At 46.7% G+C, this 12,459-nt stretch overlaps 1 protein-coding gene across 1 annotated transcript in view; it reads right to left on the reverse strand.

Moving 5' to 3' along the window:
- Window positions 1–1,350, reverse strand: part of FARSB (phenylalanyl-tRNA synthetase subunit beta) — a 33,180-nt gene extending 31,830 nt beyond the window's left edge. Inside the window, exon 1 of the mRNA XM_031555071.1 lies at window positions 1,311–1,350. Coding sequence (XP_031410931.1) covers window positions 1,311–1,350 — 40 coding nt within the window. The remainder of the gene's footprint in view (window positions 1–1,310) is intronic.
- Between the last annotated feature and the right edge of the window lie 11,109 nt (window positions 1,351–12,459).

Below are 12,459 nucleotides of genomic sequence, written 5' to 3' on the forward strand. Positions count from 1 at the left end.
GCTTCTTTCTGGGAGGAACCTCACGTGCCCGGGCTGTTTCCTTCCTTTCTGCTCAGCGCAAAGAGCAGGTGGCTGTGCTGCAGCCGGGCCGGGAGGAGCCGCCGCTGTGCTTGTGTACGGCGTACAGCTGTTAAGGTTGGAAAAGGCCACGAAGATCATCTAGTCTAACCGTCAGCCCACGCCCGTGTCTGTCAGTGCCACATCTCTGCGGTTCTTGAACACCTCCAGGCACCTCCCTGGGCAGCTGTGCCGGTGCCTCACCGCCCTTTCTGAGAAGAAATTCTTCTGAATAGCCAGTCTGCACCTGTGGAGCGACATAAAGCCATCATCTCTTGTCCTGCCCCTGTTACCTGAGAGGAGGAGAGGCTGTTTTCAGTATTCTGCTCACTGTAAGACTCATGCCCCAGACCCTTCACCAGCTCTGTTGCCCTTCTCTGGACATACTCCAGAGCCTCAGTGCCTTTTTTGCTGTGAGGGGCCCAACACTGAACACAGAACTTGAGCTGCGGCCTCACCAATGCCAGTACAGAGGGACGATTGCCTCCTGCTCCTGCTGGCTGCCCCATTTCTGGTATAAGCCAGGGTGCCATTGGCCTTCTTGGTCACCTGGGCACACTGCTGGCTTATATTCAACCACCTGTCAGCTAACACCACCACATCCTTCTTCTAGCGTTGTGTTGTAGCACTGAGAGCCTTTGTTCAGTGCAGACCCAACCCAGGCAACAGTGCATCCGTCCCTTCCAGCACTGTAACACTGAGCAATCCAATGGGTTCACTGAGGTAAATTCTGCTCTTCTATGCCTTATACATCTGGAGTAACTCCATTATATTCAAGTTTAGCACAGGCCCTGTAAAACCAGTGTTTGTTCTCAGCAAATCTGAAATGCACACCCAGGTAGGGGTGGCTGTGGGGCTGTATTGCAGGCTCTGGCCTGTATGGGCCCCACGGTGCTCACCAGATGTGTTGCCCTTTCCCTGTGCTGGACCTTGGCCTTGTCCTGAACCTGAGGGTGCAGAATGAGGTGGGAAACTGCCCAGGGATAGCCTGTGAGGGCTGAGCACGTGTGGCTGATGTGTGGAAGCAGGTCCGAGTGTGGCCCACGAGGCCCTGAGCAGTACATCTCACAGGAGAGAACTTGCGTGGGGATTCTTAGCATAAAGTGAAATAATGGGGTAAAGTTGCGGAGCTTCAGTCTGTGAAAAGAAGAAAGGAAACGAGTTGTGCTGTCATTGTGGTGGACAGCCACTTCTGCACATGGGGTCAGCAATCATCCCTCCCTAAGGCCAATTAGCACTGCCTGCAGCCTCACCTGGGTTGGGAACTTTTTCATCCAGCTCTTGTGCATTCATTTGGTGCGATACATCTTGTCTCATTCACTTGTGAACTCTTAAATGCTTTCAGATATATTTGTTATGCTTTATTTGTTTGTTGTTTGGTACTGTCTCCCAGTTGTTTCTGCCTTCTCATTTAATGAGTTTGTTGCTACATTTCAGGAGATTTGTAACAGTTGTATGTCAGATTATCTCAGGCTCCATCCTTCCACTTAATACTTTTGCCATGTTTGTAATCTTCCAACTTTCAGTTAATGTTCAAAACACACAAAAGTGCCAAGATCCAAGCAAATTCAAATTCAAGTAAAATTATTCAAGGCACTGTATCAAATGCTTTAATAGAGTCCAGATATATCAGCCATCTTTCTGGTTCAGACCTCTGCCTTTTGTGTTTTGAGTTTTCTTATCTGAGCAGTTTCTGCCTGGAGGTCAGCTGGAACTCCACCTAGCATGGAAGGCAGCTCTGGGAGAGCTTCCTGCAGCTCGGGTGTAAACACGCAGGGGAAAGGGCAAAGTGGGATAGAACTGAAAAATAAAGGTGCTAGAGGGAAACGTAGGATGAATTTTACATTTTATTTTAGAAAAGCAAGTGTTGAGTTGCAGAAAGTTCTTGGTGATGGTTACTCCTGTGAACAAAGCGCTCTGGTTGGGAGAGGAAATGAAGCCAGGACCGCAGCAGCAGTGCTTTGTGTACAAACCTCCCCGCAGGGCACAGCCACCCCTGGCCTTACCCTGTGCTCCCAGCCGTGCCATGTGCGTGGGGTCAGCACGGTGTGGGCAGCCCATGCTCTCCCAGGAGCAGTGGCTGGGCAGTGAGGGTGGAAAATGTCTCCTTGTAGGGTGTGAAGGCCTCGAAAACTGGAATTAGGAGAACAGAAACATGTCTAGATTTTGAAAGAGTCACTGCATGCCCCGAGGTCCAGATGTGTTCTGTCCTTCAGTTGCATTAGTTACAGTCAGCATTTGTTTTTGGATTGTTGGCCTGGAGGACCCTTCTTTAATGGTAGAAAACCCTGAAATGCTGCTATGGTGATTCCAAGTGAGCCAGTGCCTGAGCCTTTGGATAAAACTGAAGTTGTAGCAGAGGTGACAGACAACCCTTGCGAAACACACATTTTTCCACTTAAAATAACCACCCTATAGCTGCTAAGGGTTGATTTTAGCATGTTAAATACTGGGCCAGTGTACCCCATGCAGCCCTCCAGTTCTGAAACTGATGCGTGACTGGATCCAGGAGGAGCTGCATGGTGAGGCAGGAGATGGTGGTGAGCCAAGCCTCAGCACCACATATTTGTCACGAGCACTGTGCTGGAGCATCCCTGCAGCACCAATGTGCTGCATTCATAATTTCTGTTTTCCTGCACAGTCAGTATGTCTAATGACATTCAACATCTTACTTTGTAGATAGGAAAAAAACATTATTTCTGATAGACATATCAGACAAGGGTGACTGGGCTGCCAGCCTGCTCATGGTAACAATGTTAAGAATCCCTTTTATACGTTCTCTATATGTTTCAACAATTCAGTAGGCTATGTAGTCTGATGGAAAGGATGTTGAAGTTAGACGGTTCTTCAGTTAAGTCCTCGTGGTTTAATGTGCTCTTGTGGTTGACACCAGAAGCTTTTTGCCAATACTTGAATATCACAAGTTTTCATTTTATGAAAGTCTGCTCACTGTAGGACTTTCTAGTGTGCACTGAGTCAGTAAGCTTGGAGCTCACACTGTAGCTGTTCAGAAGAAAACTCTCTTGCTTTTCATTCATTTACACAAATTTTCACCTCCAGTCCCACTTCCTGTCACTATTGCAGGGCATTGGCAGTTGTGCATTGCCTTTGTGCCCTATCATTGGACTGCAGGATGCTGCAGCAGCATCCTCTGCTTTCTTCACGTTAACATTTTATTTCATATAATGTATTTATGAATAATTTATAATTAAAGTGGTTTCTTTTTTGTCTTTTCTGCTTTGGAACTTCTGTAAAAGCCATTACATGCAGTACAGAAGGGAATGTTAATTTTCAGTAATATTTATGTGCTATTTTAGGGACCTGAAAAAGGATAAGAAGGATTACAGTTATGAGCAATGCCATGTCAGTTGTAGCCATGTACAAAATGTGTTGTTCCCTCCCTTAATGCATGTGATACAAAACGTGCAGAGGTAAATAGAAATTGTGGTATTATATTTGAATTTCTCTACTCCCCAAAAACTCTCTGTTGTGTTGTAGCTGCTAAATGCAGACCTGTGTCAGTTGCCTCAAGCAATGAGCAATGCGTGAAAGATCCCCAATTTTTCTTGGAGTGAAGCTGCTTCCTCCTGAACGGTGAGAAAGGAGCTGACGTTGTGCCTCCTCTGCAAGCACTGCAAAGACACTGGGTTGTTCACAACAAATGGGTGATGCGTGGGCTTGCAGCTGGGACTGACCACGTCAGACACCATTTCTGGTGATTCCATTTGTTTTCCATAACCCTGTGTTTTCAGCATGTCACAAACAGGCAGCTGTACTATAAGTGCTGGTTAAGACAAGCAGCCTTTTACAGATAAGAGGATATTTCCATTAGTGCAATACTCTTCTCCAAGAGTCCATGTTGAACAGCATCAAGGAGCATCCCTAGACTTGGTACCTAGAACAGACCTGGCTTGAGAGTTATTTAAGCCAATGGCAGGCATAGATTGTAGCTGTACAATTGAACTGGGGTAAGTCCTTTGGTTCAAACAGCGCCATGCTTTCTGCCCATCACAGTGACGGTGATGGCGGAAGTCGATGCTGGAGCACTGAGGTCAGTGCTGGCGCAGGAATGGCTGAGCTGGCTGGGCTGTGTGTGCAGTGCATGGCACAACAGCTGGCGGGGGCAGGCGTGTGTGATGGGGATGGCTGTGCCTCGTGTAGCACCGGGGGGCTGAGATTAGCCGTGTGCTGGCCACATAAAGCACCTCTGTGGGAAAACATTGCCAGGATGAATCATTGCTAGTAATAATGTGTGTATTTAGTGAACACCACATGGCTATTTGCTGCTGGGCAGTTCACTTTTGCAACTTAACTCGTCCTTGCATTGTACTGGGTAAGAAAAACTGTTTCTATTTGGAATCACTTAAAAAGATTCTGTAGTAGCTTGGGAGCTTTATTTGGAGTACCCGGACACATCACAGTTATGGCTTTGATTACAGCTCATTGTTGGCAGCACTGACTGCAAATAGGTACTGCTATCTCCAAAGTAAAAGCCTGACATGGTGAAGTTGGTAAACGTTTTTTTATAATCTTTCAGACACATTTTTATCCTTGGTAATGATGGGGACATATTTTTTAAGACATCTTGGAAAAAACTGCCATTGCTCAGACCACAATATTATGTATATGTACTTAAATCAATTTTGTTCTGAATGGGAAACAGATGAAGGGTTTGGGAATTTTGCATTCATACTACTGCGTCTATTCAGATAATACAGTTGTCTTTTCCTTTGAGCACATGGGAATTTGTTATTCTTTTAGACAAAAATTAACTTGCTTGGAGAAGAGAAGGCTCCAGGGAGACTTAATACCTCGTTGTGGCCTTCCCGTACTTGAAGGGAGCGTATACATTGGAGGGGGAATGACTGCTTACGTGGGTGGATAGTGACAGGACAAGGGGGAATGATTTTAAACTGAGACAGAGGAGGCTTAGGTTAGATATTAGGAGGAAGTTTTTCACACACACAGTGGTGATGCACTGGAACAGGCTGCCCAAGGAGGCTGTGGATGCCCCATCCCCCCAACATTCAAGGCCAGGCTGGCCCCAACATTCAAGGCCAGGCTGGATGTGGCTCTGGGCAGCCTGGTCTGCTGGTTGGCGACCCTGCACATAGCAGGGGGGTTGAAACTGGATGATCATTGTGGTCCTTTTCAACCCAGGCCATTCTATGATTCTACAATTAACATCTTACGAGAAATATTAAAGATCACTCGATGCGAAACCTAAAATCCGATCTACTGCTAGCTTAAGCCTGAGGGGCCATTTCCATCAATTTCCATGGACTCGAGGTTATTTTCATAGAGTATTATTTTCTTTTGTTGATGTAGTCCAGCTTTATGCCCAAGAAGCACCAACACGGGAGAAAAAACTTCACAGGATTCACCCAGGTTTTGTTCTGCGGTAGCTTGGAAGGGGGGAGAATACCAAGTGTTAGGTACCAAGGTAGGTGCATTAGGAACAGCCCCGGATCGAGACAGAACATGGCATTTTGTGCTGTAGACATCATCAGCACGTTCACCACGTGCACTGCCTCTTCTCTAGGACAGCACCTGGGAGAGGTGTGCGGGAGGAGGAGAGGCTGGAACACCTCATGGAAGGGCAGCGGGTTGGGACAGCATGCCCTGTGTCTGGGGAACACAGCAGCAGACTGATCGCCTCAGCTCCACCAGCCCAGGCACGGCGGGCAAATCTCCAGCGCTGCGAGGGGCTGAAGGCTGCCAGAAGGGATGCTGCCAGCTTTCAGCTCGCCCTGCCAAGGGTGACAGTAACTCTAGGAGGAGAGGGATATCTGATTTGTTACTTGGCGTACTTTCGCTGCGTGTTCTGTTATGCTGGCCCACTCCTTTCCATAATATTGGAAAGGAAGATGAGAAGCTTGTTTCTAATGGGTTGATCAGATATTAAATATTTTGGAAGAAAATCAGCCAACGACCGGGATGTCCTTTAGGTGGGAATGAGAACTCAGGATGTTACACTTGGAGAGAAAGCCCTCCAGAGTCGCTATGATGCAGTTACAGCTGAGTCAGGAGATTCCTTTATCCCAGTTTGAAATCTAAATGGCTGCAATTGAAGAGTATACGGTTCCTGAGTTTTATGAGTAAGAACAATTGCAAATGAATTCAATTGCAATATTTTGTACACAATTGCTTTTCCCACAAAAATGTGGACTAAGTTTGTGCTCTCATTAGTGACTGCCAGTTTGGAGAAGTTCCACCGACTTCCTTGCAGTTACCCTGCTTGCACCTTCCCTTCTGAGTGCAGAATCAGACCCTGCGTGCATAATTTTTCCACTTTCAGACCGGAGGGAATGCACCCAGGAGCCAGGCTGGGGTCCCATCCCAGATCAAGTCTTTCATACGCAGATTACAAAATCACTGAAAAACAAGCTTGGTTTGGCAGTTACTTTAAAAGAGACGATGGATGATTTTATCAACAGCAGAAGAGGCAATTCATTCTTGGTGCCAGGAACCACCACAGATCTCATCTCGGGAGATATGATCTATACTGACTTGTTCACGGTGAGAGAAAAATGCCATATTTGGGAGAAGGTTTCTTAGGGCCACTTTGGTTCTCTGCAAGCTTTTTTGCCTTCAAAAACCTCATCCCATAATCTCAGAAATATTTTTACACAATGTATTTAGATCAATATTTTTGTTTTATTTATTTCTGTAGTCTTGATTCGTATCTTCAACTGTCTGATACTTCAGATAAGATTTCACAAGCTCATCCAAAGTCTCTGTACTAACTCTTTTAGGAGCATGGATTTGGAGTTTGTGTTGTGGGTCAGATTTGCAGATGCTAACGTAGGAAAGCACCTGGGGAGTGCATCTTGCTCAGCTCTTGCACTGCTAGAGACCTTGTAGTTGTGAAGGTGGGGAGGCAGAACATGGCTTTCTGTTCAGCCATTGCCATTGCCAGGAAAGCCACCAACCCATCTTAAATAGTGCTTCCATTGATATTCAAAGGAATATGTATTCCCCAAATGAACACAAACAAATAGAGGTATCAGTGGGCACAGCTGTCTTCTGTAAAACAATCAGTGGATGTCTGAAGCCTTGTTCTCGGATTATTTTGTGGGCCAGGAACGCAAAGCAGTGCTTTACAAGGAGAGTTCTCGGCCTGTCACATGTGGCTGTGGGGATTCAATAGCACTGGAGGCTTAGTGCAGCTTAACTGCAATTGTCCCCTGCAAAAGCCAGAACCCTGAAAGCGCTTGCCATTTGGTGATATCTCCACGCGTTCCAACAGCAAAATGTTTGCTCTAAGAGTGAGGCACAGGAGAAAATCACTCGTGTGATGGTCTCTGAGAGGCAGGCTCAGCAGCAGCTCCATTCTCAAGCACAATGATGGAGCTTTGCGGTGCTTGGGCCAGGCCAGTCCTTATACAAGCAATAGAAATCCATCTCTGGAGTGCCGTGGATCACCTTCATGTCACACCTGGAACCACGGCAAGTGCTGTCAGTCTGACTAATGATTGTTTGCCTCTGCTGTACCATAAAAGATGCACATAAGTATCCTTCTTGGTGTGCTGTCAGTCAATCAATGTTAAAATGTTGACAGATGGGTGTGGGATTTTTTTCTGCCTTTAAAATAGGATCAATGACATTAAGGTTTGTCATGTAAATAGTAGAAATAAAGCAAAGACCCCAACAGCTATTTATGGTTTTAGGATGACATCTGTAACGTGGGTGGCAGTAGAATGAAAAGTAGAGAATCTCACAGCTCTCTGTAGCTGAATGAATTGACTGAGCCTACATTTCTGGTGGTTTAAGAAGTGGCAGTAACCCTGAGTTCATGCATATGAGCAAAATAAAACCTACGAACTAAAGTGCCATCAGTAGAAGGTTCTCAGAGACGATCGGGCACTGTACACTGTATAGCATCATAATTAAAATGTGAAGATGTACTTACTTCATGACTGCAAAAATCAGGGAAGAAATATGAAAAAAGGGAAAAAATGAGCCCAACTAAAAGAAATCAGCAGCCCAGTCAGCCTGCAGAATCTCCTGATAGGGCAGAGAAACAAACCAAGACTTTTGCCGAAAACTGAAGTTCTGTACCCCAGCAGAATGCATGCAGGTGTGAGATACCCCAGCAAACCACCCTGACCATCAGGCTAGGACAATGCCATTGCTCATTTCCCCCCCCCCATCTGTCCTTCTCTGAATCTAACTCCCTGACAGATGTTCTGTTGAGATTTATGTATTACTGGAAGAAAACAAACAAAAAACAAAGGTAACCACTGCCTTCTTGAATGCTTTGTGTTGGCGAGTTCTCTCAGGGACTGCCCCAGCACTGGCAGCCAAGTGGATGTGCCAGGCAATGCCCAGCTCCACAGTGCATGCACAGAGCTCGGGGAAAAGGCGCTCAGCCTGCAGCGTTCCTAACTCATGCTTGGCAGCAGTGACTCACGTCGCTGATAAGCATTTAGAAAACACAGTGCTGGAGCAATGGCTGAAGTTCCCTACCTATAAGATGCCACTGAGGAGAAACTATGAAGCTGGTAGCTGGTGTTTAAACTCACCCTCTGCTCTGAATGGGACGGGCAAAGAGCTCAGGCAGTGCAGCAGCAGCAGTGCATGGGAGCTCTGGCAGTATTCAGTGCCAGGGCAATGCAACGCAGTGCTGGCCAGTGCCAGTGCGTATCGATTTCTCCTCCTTCTGGAAAATTGTGATTAATATCAGCAGCACATTCCATACAGTTTTTGCTCAGTTTGATATGTGCTGCTGTGAGAGCATTGCTTGTGCTCTGTGCATGGGGACAGTGAACAGAACCAACCTTTTCTGAAAAACAGCCTGCTTGAAAGACAAGGACGTTGTGCTGGGCAGGGTGTGACACTGTGCTCAGTGGCAATTACTCACAAGCTATCAATGTATCGCCATTTCTTCACCGCCCAAATGTGTTTGCTGTGAGTGCTGAAGCTGTTGTTGAGACCATTTTTCCAGAGGGAATTGTGAATAAAATCAGATCAACTATCGATAGTCAAGTTTTAAAAACTTCCCAGGGGTTAAGTTAGTTATTTGTACACAACATTATTAGCTTCCATTTTGCCATCATTTTCCCCAAACAGTGGAATGGACAAGGAATGGGACGGTCTACAAAGAACCAGGAATGTTGAGAACACCTCCAGGAATTTCACAGTAGAAATGCATGCAATTGAAGTGTCCAAGTGATATGGTGCTGAATAATTATTCAAATGCCATGCTAATCATTGCTGGAAATTAGCAATACCATCTCAAGCAATGCAAATCATAAGCAATTACATAGCATTATCTGGTTACTTACACTGCAAACAGAAAAGTTAATTATTCCTACCCAAGACAGCAGCAGAAATTTCAGCACATTTTGTTTCTTGCAGTTTTTGGAGCTGCTTTCATCTTTCCAAGTTCTAAAATTCACTTTTTTTTTTCATAGTTACATGTTTTAAAACTGGCAATGTGACCATATACAAGGTAAAGATTTAATAAGAAAATTATGTGAGAGTTATGAAAACGAGGGTCTACAATTCCATTTCTCTCTGCCTCAGCTAACAGGAGGTGAGGAGTTTGGCCCTTGAAGGACTGATATATTTAGCATACACAATGCCGTGTGCTGGAACTTTGCATTTTAAGACCATCTGTGCCAAGACAAGCGGCTGTGTGTTCAGCGCATTGAAGGCAGCTGATGTATCATAGAAACGTGTTCCAGTCTTGCTGTGCTGCTCAGTTTAGCTAACGGAGAGGATACTTGCATATGAAGCACTTTCTCATAGTCAGAAAGGGCATGCAGAACAGGCAGGCTGGGGGCCCACTGCAGCCGTGCGGACTCCTGTTGTGCAGAATCAGGCTGGTTTTGTGTTACCAGCTCTCAAACGGAGATGAGATCTGGGAGACGTGCAGTGAGAGTGGTGCCTGTCCTGGGCTCTATGTGCCACACATACCATCACTTCTGCTGCTGCAGAGCTGAGCTTTGTGGTCTGTGCTTTTTATTGACTGATGTTGCAAAAGATTTTTATTTTTTTTTCCTCAGAAAGTTTATTTAAAATGAATTTAAATTGAACTTTGATATGCATTAATGAAAAGAGAAGGACTGAAATGCTGTGAAAAAGGTGGTCTCTGGTGCCTTGGTATCTAAGGGCACATTATGCAGCATTTAGCCATCTCCTCAGCTTGCTTCGCAGTCAGCAGCTCTTCCAAAGACAGGGAGAAAGCCCCAGGTTGTTCCCCATGGGGTTGGTGGGTGGTTGGGTCTGACACACAGTAGAAAGTCTCATATCCAAAACAGTAATGTGGCAACTAAATAAAAGAAAATGCAGGAATCTTGCAAGAAGAGTCAGGACTTTTGCTACTAAAAATACACAATTTTTAATAGTTTCTTTTAAAATATAAAGAGCGAAAAAGAAGGAGAAGGAGGAAGATGAAGATAAGAACCGGGTTCTGCAATGTATTGAGCAAATGAGTGAGGAAAAAGATGAGGTGTGAAACCGGGGAAGAAAATTTGGCTGAGATCTGTCTGAAGGCCATGTGCCATGGTACCGATACCTGGGTGGGAATTCTTCTTCTGCAGCAGGGCCAAAGGCTGTCTGCCAGCGCCTGCAGTGAGGTGAAGCTGTGGCAGCGTCATGCACACTGAACCCAGCCAGCCCAGCCCAGCTCTGTGTGCAATGCTTGTTTCATTTGCACCCGTGCTGTGCTCTGGGACAGCCACATCATGGCATCTGGGTGCACGGCAGCAGCCTGCCCGGCTCGGAAGGGTTGCTGCCCTTCCAAGAACCTTCCTGCTGTACACACAGGCAAAAGGCTGTGTGTGTTCGCTCCTTCAGACCCGTTCCTTCAGCTTTTGAGTCAAAACAAGATGTGTCTGGCTGTCAGGATTGCTAGCAGGCTGGCACCTGGCAACAGGGCTGTGTTTGTACAGCAGCACCATCCGCCCCCGGTCGTGGGATTTGTGCCTGGCTCCTACTGCTTGGTGCTGGAGGCAAATGACGCCCGGCGTGACAGCAATACGTGTTGCTATAAGGAAAGGCTCTCAGTGCAAGGAATGATGTTCAGTTTCCTAAGAAGTTATCCTTTGTTGTCTCATCTTTCACACCTGCCCTCAGCCCAGAGGAGAATTCCTTCCTGGTGCGGATGGCATTGGGTGCTGAGCAGCTTCTGCTGGGATGCTCAGCCCTGGGTAAAGGTTTGCCAGTCCTTGCAGCTGTGTGGTTTGTAAGCTGCTTCTTCTGGACACTCAGAAGGATAGTCCTTTGCAATAGTACTGCTTCCACTGCTTTTACAGAAAGCTGCATGATGTCATGTCAGGAAATCTGTACCGGGCATACAGTGTGTGGACACTTCCTGGAGGTTTTTTTTCTTCTTTTTCTAAAGCAAATCTTTGAAGGAGTCAAAGCCTGAGTGCTTTTATTGGCTATCAGAGATAACACAAGGCAGGTCTCAGGAAAAGGGTAGAGGAGCATTGCTCTGTAAGTGGAATGATTCATACCCTTGCTTTGAATAAGAGCAAACAGGTTCAACGGGCAGTGCCAGTGATAAAATGAGCTTCCTACTGGTGTTATTCCCAGTTCTGAGTATTCTTCCCTTGCAATAGCCAGCTTCCTGCCCTCAGCTCCCTCCAAACCCTGCATTCCTTTGGCCGATGCACCTCCCCCTGCTGCTCTCCGTCCTTGCTACTCTCCTGCCGTCCCTTCTGCTGCTGGTTCCTGTCGCCCGGAAATAAGTGTGTGCCAGGTGGGGCCACCTGGAGCACGGTGCATCCCTTTCCCTCTCCCACTGCTGTCTCTCCTGAAAACTGAAGAAATGCAGCTCCGTGGAGACCCTGCTCCCTTGCAGACCCTGCTCCTGAATGTAGCAGTTCATGTGGGCCAGAGGCAGAGCGGTCATGTTGGTGTCATCTTCCTAAGGAAATGCCCCAAAACCCACCAGAAGTTTTGTGTTATGAAAATGTCACCTAAATCCAAACTGAAATGTTTCTTTCATTCCAAAAATCAATCTATCAGGAAATTACTTTTCACAAACCACTTTCCAGAAATCTTCCACCTTACCAGAAAAAGAGCTCGCGAACTGCACTTGTCAGCTCTGGTTTGATGAGTGTCAGGTGCTGGGCCCTGTCAGGCATTAGCCCAGATCTCTGTGTGAACAGAAGAGCTTCCCAACTGGTCACAGATGCACAGGGCATGTTGTGCACCCACGGGCACGGGGCCAGAGGAACGTGGCTGTCAGCTCCTGCAAGCAGCTTGTGGCTAGGAGCAGGCTGTGCCCGGCACCCTGCCGCCGTCCTGCCCATCACAGGACCAAGGCTGCGTGGGGATCCTCAGCAGCCCTCTGACAGGGTACAGGATGCATTTCTGGGGTGAAAACTCGACCGAAACAGACGGCAAGAAAACCCCGGGTCTCTCCGCATCTTGACAGAGGGGGGGGCA

The sequence above is a fragment of the Meleagris gallopavo genome, chromosome 11, assembly GCF_000146605.3.
Source record: "Meleagris gallopavo isolate NT-WF06-2002-E0010 breed Aviagen turkey brand Nicholas breeding stock chromosome 11, Turkey_5.1, whole genome shotgun sequence".
Classification (NCBI taxonomy): Eukaryota; Metazoa; Chordata; class Aves; order Galliformes; family Phasianidae; genus Meleagris; species Meleagris gallopavo.